The sequence below is a fragment of the Danaus plexippus genome, chromosome 17, assembly GCF_018135715.1.
Source record: "Danaus plexippus chromosome 17, MEX_DaPlex, whole genome shotgun sequence".
Lineage (NCBI taxonomy): Eukaryota > Metazoa > Arthropoda > Insecta > Lepidoptera > Nymphalidae > Danaus > Danaus plexippus.
The window spans coordinates 6,335,075-6,347,457 of record NC_083548.1 but is presented as its reverse complement, the minus strand read 5'-3'; the positions used below and the strand labels follow the sequence as shown (position 1 = coordinate 6,347,457).

General features: G+C 36.7%; 1 protein-coding gene across 6 annotated transcripts in view; it reads right to left on the bottom strand.

Annotated features, from left to right (window-relative positions):
• Positions 1-2,271: 2,271 nt before the first annotated feature.
• LOC116771390 (atypical protein kinase C) overlaps positions 2,272-12,383 on the bottom strand; it is a 109,601-nt gene continuing 99,489 nt past the window's right edge. For all 6 annotated transcript variants that reach the window (XM_061523133.1, XM_061523131.1, XM_061523132.1 and 3 more), the window contains 11 exons: positions 10,420-10,470; positions 9,073-9,158; positions 8,727-8,926; positions 8,064-8,211; positions 7,581-7,801; positions 7,110-7,290; positions 6,675-6,887; positions 6,215-6,382; positions 5,685-5,800; positions 4,759-4,891; positions 2,272-4,663 (listed from right to left, as the gene is read on the bottom strand). In XM_061523133.1, the coding sequence (XP_061379117.1) occupies positions 4,804-4,891; positions 5,685-5,800; positions 6,215-6,382; positions 6,675-6,887; positions 7,110-7,290; positions 7,581-7,801; positions 8,064-8,211; positions 8,727-8,926; positions 9,073-9,158; positions 10,420-10,470 (1,472 nt within the window). In that variant the 3' untranslated portion in view covers positions 2,272-4,663; positions 4,759-4,803. The remainder of the gene's footprint in view (positions 4,664-4,758; positions 4,892-5,684; positions 5,801-6,214; positions 6,383-6,674; positions 6,888-7,109; positions 7,291-7,580; positions 7,802-8,063; positions 8,212-8,726; positions 8,927-9,072; positions 9,159-10,419; positions 10,471-12,383) is intronic.

Below are 12,383 nucleotides of genomic sequence, written 5' to 3'. Positions count from 1 at the left end.
ATAACCCAAAAATGAAATTTTTGTTTTAGGAAATGAACACTTCGAAGGTTATTTAAATCTGCTTTACGCAACTGAGATAGTAGATTTTCTAATAACTTTAAACCATCAGATACGCTTGAAGTTGATAGTAACGTGTCATCCATAAAGGTTACAATTTCATCACTACCCACAACTTGCACTAATTTTTTTTTTTTGGGATTACCCTCATGAAAACTGACGAGACACTGGCTAACCCGAATGGTACCCTCAAATATTCATAAAGACCATCAGAAGTTATGAATTCCGTTTTATGGAAAGAATCTGCTCTAATCATAAAAGATGGTGCCTGGAAAAAATCTAAATTTGTAAAATACTGTCTACTCTACACCTTCGTTAGTTGGTCATCTATATGAGGCATAGGGAATCTGTCTAATAGTTATCCTATTTAACTCGCTCTAATCGACTCAATCTATAATCGCCATTTTTTTTTACGTACTAATAAAATCGGAGATGTGTATTGGGAATTCGATTCTCTAATAACACCCCTTTTTATTAAATCATTTACAATTGTCTTTACAAATTCCCTCTCCGTCCACGCTAATATAAACGGTTTTCTAACTACCGGTTTGTTTGTTTCAAGGTCTATAGCTATTTCACCTAAATTTGTATACCGTGTGTCGCCAATATTTTTAGCAAAACAATTTCCGTACGCCTCTAAAAAATTAATTAACGTGACTGGATCATTACTCTCAATATCACCGACATCAATATTTTTAAATTCATTATATTTATCAGAACACTCTCCTCTCCTCAAAGTCAAACAGTGTTATCTTACCTCTCGGTCCGAGGTGCGCTTTTCAGCTCGGATGATCGTTGTTCCTTTTTTTCAATCAATGTTGAGGTTCCAGTGAACCGACGCTGCAAACTCTCACGAAGCCGTTCCCATTTTGTAGCACGGAGCCGGCTACGGTATACACTATGTTGGTTGTTACACATGCTGAACTGCCCGGGCCACATACATGTACCTCCGAAATCTGAGACACTCGTTTATCGGGTAATTTACACGCTGAAGTCACGTTCCCTGTTTCTTTACAGCAATAACAGATCTGCGATTTTTTTTAATATACATCCTTCTGCATGTGACGTGTTGACATCTCAATTTCACTTTGTGTATTATATGTTATGGAGGGTAGATGTGAATCATGGACTAGAACACTGGAAAGCTTGAGCGTTAGTACGTAGTTCATTAGGTAATCCGTGTACAATACACGATACCGAAGCTTGGTCACTTAACTGACATCTACAATACTTGCTCTTGAAAATATTTGATCATAGATTCTGACCACAATTTCTTTCTTGCCATTAATTCATATAATGAAGAGGCGAGGTCATAGTGAGGCGGAAAATCTCTAATATCTCTAACATCTCTAATGAAAATCTTGATGAACTCCAGATCTCTTCATTTTTATAATTACTTTTTGTAGATAATCTCGATTTCTAACTATTACTTTAATTACAAAACACAACTGTCTTTTTAAAGAAAGTTTAAAGAAAGTAACTAAAACAGTAACCTCTTGGTAAATCACTTGTTTATTTCACACAAAATAATGAATATTTAAATCCAAAGATGCTCTTTAAATACTCTCTCCTCCCCTCCCCTCTCCCCTCCACGATACATAACACCACTCCACACCTCGCCCGCCGCCAACTGATCCCTTAGTCAAAACAGCTCCTCTTTTTTATTTTGTTTCTAATTATTAAATTTAACTTATACGATAATGTAAGGATAAGTTATTAATAAAATGTTATTGATTATAAAAAATATTATATTTTTAAGATACAGTTTTGCTAGTATCTACGACTAATAGTTTCATGGGCTTAAGGCAGCTGAAGTAAAGGAATTTCATCATCAACTCCATCAAGTACAGTGACATTACTTGAAGCTTCTTTTGTGTCCGTCGTTTTTAATTATAGGAACGATACTAAATTTTTATTTCGTTCAGCAGAAAAATTGACAAATACTAACCGTATTTGCGGATTTTTATAATAATTGTCTTTAAGTCATTCACCTTGTGTATAAATATTCCGCTATTTATTTAAACAATAACCTTAAAATGGTTCCCTTGATAGTAACAATTGTTTTGCTGCATTGAGATATTCCACTTCATAAATGCCAACAGATTCGGGCCAAGCGTTACAAGAAGTGCTTCAATATTCTCTAAGAATTAATCACTTCAAAAATATATAAAACACAAATATTTTGTAAAAATAAATACGAAATAAAAGATCACGTCGGATTAATCATATATATTTTTTTTATTTTCAGTTAAGCATAGAACAGTACAGTGTCTCAATTTCTCACAGTCTAGTCGACATTCCACGCACCAGCCATTCACGAGAAGTAACAATTACATAGGCGTTTACGACACACGGACAACTTAACGAACAAGTGTAGGCAGTTATACAAACCAATAGCAGCGCGAGCCGGAACAGAACGTTGTGCTTAAATTAAAATATTTGTCCGGACGTGCTCGAGAAACAACGGTCTTTCAATTTCAGACTTCGCAAAAATTACACGTCCTGTAATATCTTGTCATGCGATAAGTATGAATCGCAGGAACAATAGATTCCCTCGCCTTTAATAGAGACAGTGTAAGTTAATACAAACATGCATGCAACCAAATGTGATGTCATTTTTAATAGAAAATACTTCCACACGCTTTGAGATATGGAATGATTAAACATTAACTAAAAGTACAACCTAAATATATGAAAATACGAATTAAATACTTTTATTTCAAATAATACACTAGACGCAGCCCGCGCAGGCGCGACACAACGCAATAGAAATTAAGTAACATTGAGTACACAGTCACAGAACCACGAATAGTACAACACGGGGTACAGCGAATGGTACAACGTGCGGCACAACACTATCACCGGCAGCAAATATATAGAGCGGAAGTATCGCGCGTGACGTCACTAAAATATCGGTGCAAAATCTCTAATAGGTACTACGACTATTTAGAATAGTTGTGGACACTTCGCTCCTTTACGATAGATTTTTTTTTAAAATTTAAATATATATAAAGTCTTTTCATCTACAGTTAACGATGATTTCATAACCGACCTTTTTATAATATACACATTAAAATTTTGTTTCAGTGCTCTTTATTAATAGTTCATTATAATTTTTATTATATAAAATTCGTTGGCTACCTAAACGTGAGTCAGCGTCGAGAGAAGAGGATCTACTGAGGGATTGGAATATATCTTACATGAACATGAATGCTCTCTCAATGTGACTTGCGAGAGGATCTCTAATGACTTGGGCGTGTCTTTGTATTAACAATAGTAACGTTTAGAACGCTAACCGACACACTAACGCCCCCCGTCCACACTAGATGGAGCCGTGAGTAACTTTCAAGGTCTCCGATATATGATTACTTATATTATAATTAATGACTTCGTCAAAGTTCTATACGAGTAGAATGCACGCGGAGTTACTGTGAGGACCGTCGAAGCAACACTCGCGACCAATCCCGTAATAATATCAGTAGCAAATAATGCAACGGATACATCGTAAGTCTTACTTCGATACTCCGTGTTAAACATCCACAACTCCGCGTAAGGATGCGTTTACAAATCACGACAAAAAATAGATCTAGAGAGTCAACTAGCAACCTAACTAGACCGAGCTAGACCGAGCTACCTTAGTCTAGACTATAGGGCGTCTAGAGTCGGCTGGGGCGAGTCTTCACTACATTTAATTCCTCACGTGCGTTAGAGCAGGATAACTCAGATATAACTACAGTATGATTATTGCTTTTGATTCAGCATTCGATGACGTCCGGCGATGACGTCATTTTAATTATAATAACGAGCACGCCATCTGTTGGCGGCCACCGACATCGCGCCGTCAAACGTTCTCCTAGGATAATTCAATATTAAAGTCTCACCAAACATCTTCACTACATAACATTTTGTAGACACAAGCGTTAAACATTTTTTTTTTAATTTAAGACCCTTACATAATGTATATGGAGAAATATACCGATTATACGAATAATTTTGAAAAATACAAGGCTAGTATTAATATAGTTATATAATTATAATTTTTATAAGTTTGAGTCGTATGTACAAGTCGCTCGCCTCTCCTGCTCCCCATCGCTATCATCATCCCAGCACCCGACTATCGTTTAGAGCGAACCGCATCAATTCCATTGTAATCAACCAGCACGAGTGTTACGTTAAAAGTTATTCTTACTATAGCATAAATGGAATAAAATTGACAAACAACAGGAATGTTAATCTCCGAGAAAATGTAAACTTAAAACTACTAAAAAGAAATTAATTAAAGACACTTAAACTTAATAAATAGCACAATTACAGAGAGAACACATTAATAACGTAATATTATAAAAACAGCGACAAGTCCACAACAACCAAACGATGATCTGAATAAAGATCTGACAAAATAAAATGTAATGGAAATGAAGTTCAAATTAATTATACAGAATTATCAGTGACTCGTGTGTGTGTGTGTGTGAGTGAGTGTGTGTGTGTGTGTGCGTCAGTTGAGCGGCAGACAGAACATGTGCTGCAGCAGCGTCGGCTTGCGCGGCAACTCCGAGCACACCGAGTCGTAGTCAGACGACGACGACTCCGCCACGTACCCGTGCGCCTGGGGACGGTTACATACGTTATATACAGCCCGACATATATAGAATTGTATTGATGAAGAGCATATATGTGTGCGTGTGTGTGTAAGCGTGTCACCTGCGTGTGTAGCGGATGGTAGGGATGCAGGCGGCAGGCGTGTTGTCACACGCAGTCCTCGAGCGACATCAGCAGCGGGTTCACGTACTCGAAGCCCTCGAACTCGGACTGGTCGATGTCCGCGATCACCGTGCTGTGAGGAAACAAAACACGCCAGTAGAGTAATAATTACAACAAGAGAATAATGTTGGAGTAACAAGAGCAGTACATTGAAAGTGTGTGAGAATTGTGCAGTCGCGTACATCGTACATAAAAATAAGCACTGCCCACTCTACACATAAAAACAGCTGAACCTACATTGTTTTATTCTTAATTAAATAATTTAATTCACAAATCATTTAATACGATTGCACACATTTATAATAATTCCAATCTAATTATGATTTGTTAAAAGCGCCATCTATCCAAATTAAGTAGGAACATCGAACAGTCGCTACTAGCGCCGCCTTCCACGTGTGGTAGAAAGTCGAACTGCTGGCTGTTTATTCTCCATATAATTTCTTTACATCAAAACTCGTGTTGCGTCCGAAAGTACTCATGGTATGTCCATAGACATGTTGTGTTATGGTGTGAAAGTCACTGCATGTCGCAAACTGATTTGTTTAAGAAGTCATTAGAAATTTATCTTTTTTTTTTCGAGTTGACAGTAGCTGTTAGCCCTATTGGCTTTTACAGCGTCACCGGGAGGGGTGGGCGGCCCGATGGGACCTAGCCGTTTCATTCGGGCCCGAAGGGCCCAATGGAGGGATACGCCCGTCCCAAGGGTGCCTCTAAGAGGCCGGACCTCGGCTTAGGACGTCGTTGTAGTGGAGAATGTAATCGGATATTGGATTACATGACGTCTCCCGACGGCAGAACGCCGGAGCGACGTGTTAGAAACGGGAAAAATTTACGTGCGCGTGCGTGTGCGTGTGAGGTGTACGTACTGGTCGTCCGGTGTGAGGTGTACGGGCTCGTCGGTGAACTCTGGCGGGAAATTGGCGAGGTCCCTCTCACCCTCCAGGCGCGGCTTGAACGGCGGCACAACCTGCTTCTGTTCCAACTGGAATACAAAAATAACGTTACAAGTAAAGAGATTATAGGTGGGTACATTCATAATACTATCACCAATATGTACAGTCGCCATAAAAACCATTTTATCATCAACTGAAGCTCTTGTGCCTACTATAAATACTATGTCACATAATTTTATTATTCAGTGTTGTAATAGATACTCAATTAAATAGACTTGATTCCTGCTGCGTCTAGTTATTCACGCTTTCCAAATAAGGTACTAAACTGTAAACACACTCTTAATCCACTGGACTATGACATAGCGTCAGTTTTAGAGCGCCTTGCTCTAAACTTTTCATTTGTAGTATCTGAACCAATCCGTATAATTGGAAGACATCTAGTATTAATGTTATGGCAACACCAGCTTATTTGTATAGAGAGATTATTCTGTTCGTCTCCATACCATTTCCCACTCGATGCTCTTGAAGAAGGGATGGTTAACGATGTCGAGGAAGCCGTTGTCTCCGCAGCCGAGCCTCTCCACGGGACTCTTGTTCAGGAAGCCTTTCAGCACGGACGCGGCCTTCACCGACAGCGAACGAGGGATACGAATCGTTTTCTCGAGGATCACCTGGTGTCAGATCACATGTATGCTATTAATTTGATATATATATATATATATATATATATATATTAAAGTTTATATTGAACTTATATGTTGAACTAATTGCTATTGAAATTGAGAAAATATTTTTTTTATACAAAAAGGGACTAAAAAGTCTTGATTTTTAGGGAAAAAAAATCTACAGTTTTATAACGAAAATTAGAATTAGATTGGACACTGAAGCTTAGGAAGCAGTAGGGTGTACAAGAATAGTTTATTTCATATGACATAATAAAATTTATCTGTTTGAGATACAGACTTGGAAGAGGTAGTCCTCGGTGTTCTGGTCAGGGTTGTCAGCGGCGTGTGCGATGTCGAAGGGCGACCTTCCGGCCAGCATCTCGTACGTGAGCACCCCTAGCGCCCACCAGTCTACTGAGAACCCGTACTCTTCACCTCTAAGGATCTCTGGAGCTATGTAGTTAGGTGTTCCGCAGAATGTAGACGTCGTATCTCCCGGACGCACTCCCTCCTGTAGGAAAATATGGAAATGTTCCTTTTCATTAAGTTTAATGTTAAAATAATCGGAAAAAAATGTTTAAATAAGTTTTCCCTTAGTAGAGCATATGATTTATATATAAATGTATTCGATGTATGAATGTCTAAATAAATTTGTAAGTGTGGGTGGTGTATGATACATGTGTGAGTGTATATAGGTCGATCATTGTGTTTGTGTGTGTGTGACGTGACGTACTTTGCACATGCCGTAGTCGGTGAGCTTGATGTGTCCCTCGTGGTCGAGCAGCACGTTGTCCAGCTTAAGATCACGGTAGATGACCCCTCGCTCGTGAAGGAAGTGCAGCGCCAGAGAGATCTCGGCGGCGTAGAAACGGGCGTGCTCCTCCGGCAGACGGCGCTGGCGCTGCATGTGGAACCTGGAGACAGAGATAGGTAGAGATGTGCAGAGATACTAAGAGATGGAATTAGTAAGAGTCCACTTTGTGTTGGTTTATTGCTAATGCTAATATTGCAATTAAAAAAAAAACAATCCAAGTTTCTTTATGTATTTTGTAAAATTCTGTGATGAGGCGTCGTTTAAATCAAGGTAAATAGGTATATAACGTATGGGCGAGCTGTATTCGTAACAAGGAGATTTTCCGCGCACAAAAACAACAAAAGCATCTTCAAAAGAAAACATGTTCAGATATGTGCATTAAATGCTCACATAAGATCTCCGCCGCGAACGAACTCTATGACGAAGAACAGTCTGCTGGGTGTTTGGAAGCAGGAGTGCAGCCCCACCAGGAAGGGATGGTTGGAGGCTGTCTCGAACACGTGCTTCTCCGTTTGCACCCAGTCGATATCCTCATCATCAGTCACCAGAGCCTTCTTGATCACCTTCATAGCGTACACGCGTTTCGTCCGCTTCAGCTCAACCATGAGTACCTGGATGTCGAAGTTATATCAAAAACTGTCGATCGTTTTGGATTCTACTCGAATGAAGTTTACTTCTGCACATGCTAGATACTGCATGATAAGATACTGCATATGCTAGTTACTGCATGACAAGAATAAATTGTTTCAAGCTAGGTCCATCAGTATAAATAATTTTTACTTTTATCCAATATTTTTTTTATATTAATATCTCATTAAATTTGTATAGACCACATAGTGTTTTCAGTCATTTGATAAGACTTGTACTATATACCTTAGCGTAGGACCCTCGTCCGATGACTCTTATCAGCTCGAAGTCATCCAGAGAGTACTGCCGCTGGGAGCCGGGCTCCAGGTCCTCGTTACGGACCGGGGCCGGTGCGGGAGGAGTCTCGGGCAAAGGTTCTGGATCAGCTCGGGACCTGGTGAAGGAAATTAAGCAATATTGCTGATAGTTAGTCTTAATTTCATCTTACATATAGATATCTTTTGAAAGGGAATTTGTTTAAAATTTTTTTGAGTGATGCAACAAAATAGGTCAAGTATTGCTTCTATTAATTATGTAATCATTTTATTATACGGCTGTGAATCAGAAGTCCGTTAGTCCAACTTTTATATTATGAAACTAAAGAGATATCTGTTAGCTTAAGGAAGATACCACAATAAGTAAAATATATGTCTATAGCTTAAACCAGCCTTTCCCAAAGTAGCGATAACGCCCCGTTATGGGTGCTGCAGGCCTAAAGGGTGGTGATAAGAGGCGCAGAAAAAATGGGAGCGTTGTGCAAAGGCCCAGGGGAGAATTTGTATTATCATTAAGCTAGGATAAGTTATAGTGGTTTTTCAGAAAGTGAAAAAGTGGGGTCGATAAAAAATAATATATTCTCACAGTGGGCAGTAATAAGTTTGAGCAGCCCTAGCTTAAATTTGTACTAACCTGACAGAGGAACGTAGACCAAGAGTGCCCTCTCCGTTCGCGTCCTCCTTGACTTCGATGGGGTCCACGTGCTCGTTGGAGCACGGCTTCTGGACCAGCTTGTGACACTTCTTGTGAACCAACAGCTTACATTGGATACACTTGAAACCCTGGCGCCCCAGACCCCAGATACGGTCTTGGCAGAAGGCACAAAAGGCGCGCTGTTGGAAAATTTAATGGTTTAGATCACACCATACATTTTTACCACATATGCTTCATGTTACTATCATACTAAATTTTTATAATATTTTTTGTATATTTATTTTCTCATATAAATGTATGTACCTAAAGCTATGTCTTTACTCACTCTATTAAACCGTTTTGCTTGAAATATGTGTCCATTAACTCTATAAAGCTTTCTCCATCGTCTAGCGCCTCGTCTGTAGATGCTTCCTGAAACATATTTGCTATTATAATTCGGGACATTGTTTCTTAAGGTGACGCCAACATTTTTAAAGCTATTGTACTCACAAAGTGTCATTTTTTAATGTATTTCTATAAATTTTAAGTCAACATATTTCGCTTACTTCTTATCCATTAATTTATTTACATTGAATCAGTAAATTTTTTTCTGACTGTCAGAAAAAAAGATGTTTAATGTCACAGGTCGCGCAGTTTGTTTGTCACTAGATATGTCAAGGATACGTGTCAGGAGATTATAAAATCAGTGTTTGAAAATAAAAATATTCAAGAATAGTTAAATAATTTTCCAATAAATGTATTGCAAATATTACTCATTCATTCATGTTATGCTGTGTGTAATGTGTATGTATGTAGCTCTAATAAATAAATAATCTTGATATTATAACGTTCAAATTGAGCTAGTAGCTCGACAGTATCATCTAGACCTAATTATAAAATACTCTTACATTCTGAATAATTCCAAAGCGTTCAAAGGGAAATGATCCTTTTGATCAAGTTACAAACTCATTTTAAAATTCTAATTTTATATACAGGATACTAAGTGCCAAATTCGCATAAACATCACCAATGATAGACGTATGTGTGTATAAACGAAAAATTTCAGTTCAAAGCGGAGATGTTTCTGTATAAATTAATCCTGTGTTATTACGAGCCAACTTTCACAAAACAATTTGCGCTTTTAAAATGATTCATTCTGTTTAATTTTCACATAAACCAGTCGAAACTTTTAAATACTTTGAAGCGGTATCGACAAAAAAAAAACGCCGATTAAAAGCTTTATATAGTTTTGTATCAAAAGTTGTACGAAAAACGTGCGTTTATTAATTCTCGTAGTTTTTAAAGTGTTGTGTGATAGTGCCTTTATGTGATGATGAATTAAATAATAAAATTCGTTTACTTTGATGACAATATATATTGATGCTAACTTAATATCGTAAATTTTTATTTTCGACTTCATGACGTTTATGTTTTTTTAATATATTAATGACACGTATTAAACGAACAGGAGGTTGCTAATAAAAAAGTAGCTAGTATTAATATCATTAATTTCTTATTTTTAAATCAAAATTTAAATTATTATACATTTTTTTAATTGCAATAAAATAGATGATAAGATGTCTGTAGTGTTAAACCATTCTGTATCTGTTGTGTAACGAGCGTCGTCAGTCAATGAGCGTTTTGTTTGTAATATAATTATTATTAATTAAGATGAAACAAAGGGACAACTCACGATCTTCTCCGGCACAGGGCATGCCCGGCGCCGGCGGCACGTTCGGGAACACTGCAACAAACAGACATACAACCATTGTATTATACATACATATAATATTACTTACTAACATGTTTCATATTACAATCACAGTTTTACCGTCTTAAGAAGTACGTTATTTAACATTAAAATACGGAATTTTGTGAGCGTCGAAGTTTCTACGTATTTATAAGTTATCATTTTGAATAAATGTCGCGTAATCTCAGCCAAATCGTCATGAAGGATGACAACATTGATTGTTTATTGAATGATATTGAACCTTCTTTTTCGATAAAACTATAATTCTATACTAGATATTGTAAACCAAAAAATCTATTCTATTCAATTTAAAGTTCCATTTCTCGAAAGTTATTTTACCTTCGATTTATTCATATAATATTCTCAATATATTTACATAAATCTCATTCGTCCGTATGTTTAAAAGTCGCGTAAATGTATTTTAGATTACACCTATATTATTTATTTAAGATTTTAAGCCACTTTGTTCTATAAAAAGAAATTAAAAGCATGAAAAAAAAATTGTGTTAATTAAAAATGTTTGAGTGTGACGAAAGTTTTCTAAGAAAATAAAAAAAAAATAACATTCATTTCAACGGGAAGGTCAAACGGAACGTTGGAGTTTTAACTATTTAAAATGCATTCCGGACTTGTGATCGCAAAGAACAGAATAGGCAATTGGTAATAAAAAAAGGGGTCCAAGTAATCGTTAAATTGAGAGTCATCTGCTGGGGTCCTTGGGGCAATTGCGTTTCCGATCATTTGGGGGGTCATTAAAGACCCTCTCTAATTGATATTAATAACTCAGTGAAGGAAGATGACGATCTAAAATGCTCAATTCAATTGCTGTATGGATTTTTATAGTAAAAACCAGAATCAATCCATGTACTAATAATGTTTAGATCAATATCTATTACAGCTATCCTCTGGATCTCTGTTTAGAAAGCTGTAATGTTTTCCGCTAATGCCCTTCCAATCTTTTAGTATCATTACTTAGACTTGTAATTGTTATTGATGACTTAAAAGGTCTCCGAGCGAACGCTAATAGATTTAGGTCCTGTTTTCATTTATAAAAACAAAATCTTTTAAAGGTAATGAGATCTAAGACATTCGCGAAAATCCATTGAAATAAAACTAACATTTTCGGATTTACTACGCGTATTTTATTATTTTAAACTACGTACTCCCGACGTTTCGGTTGCTTTGCGGCGACCGTGATCACGGACAGACGAGATGGAAATATCGACAGATGTAGTTACAATGATAAAAAACGTGTAATACTTGCGAAAATATTAGTTTCATTTTTTTTAAAGATAACTCAATGTGATGATCATATGTTTCGACAATAAGATGAAGAAAGACTATGTAACATTAGATAAAGGAAAAATAAAAGGAAAAATGAGGACAAGAAAGCAATCTGTTTAATGCATTTCAAACAAAACAAGGTAATTTATGATTTGTTGCGGCAATAAACGAACTTGGCATTATTACTACCATTGTTTGAAACTATTTTTACATAAACTACTGAACTCATTTATAGAAACAAGAAGATAATATCTTTAAGGATATGCTTTCCTCGTTGAAGGGAAAATTTTATTGAAGTTTCTGTTACGAAACCGTACATTAAAGTGTGTTAGGAAATTTCTATAGATTAATATATATATGTATTTTTAAATTTCCTTCAATATTCAGGACTAGATACTGGGATATACCTTTAAGTTCATATAATTAAAATGAATGCTGTCGGCTATGCTGCAGCAATACAAAGATAAGTGAATTCCATCTCGTCTGCCTGTGATCATGGTAAGTGTGAAGTAGATATAAAATAATAAAAAACTTTAGTATTCGAAACACTTAGTTTCACTCGAATGTGTACACGCGAAAATCTTACACATCAAAATCAGTGACGATTTTATATACACTTGTAT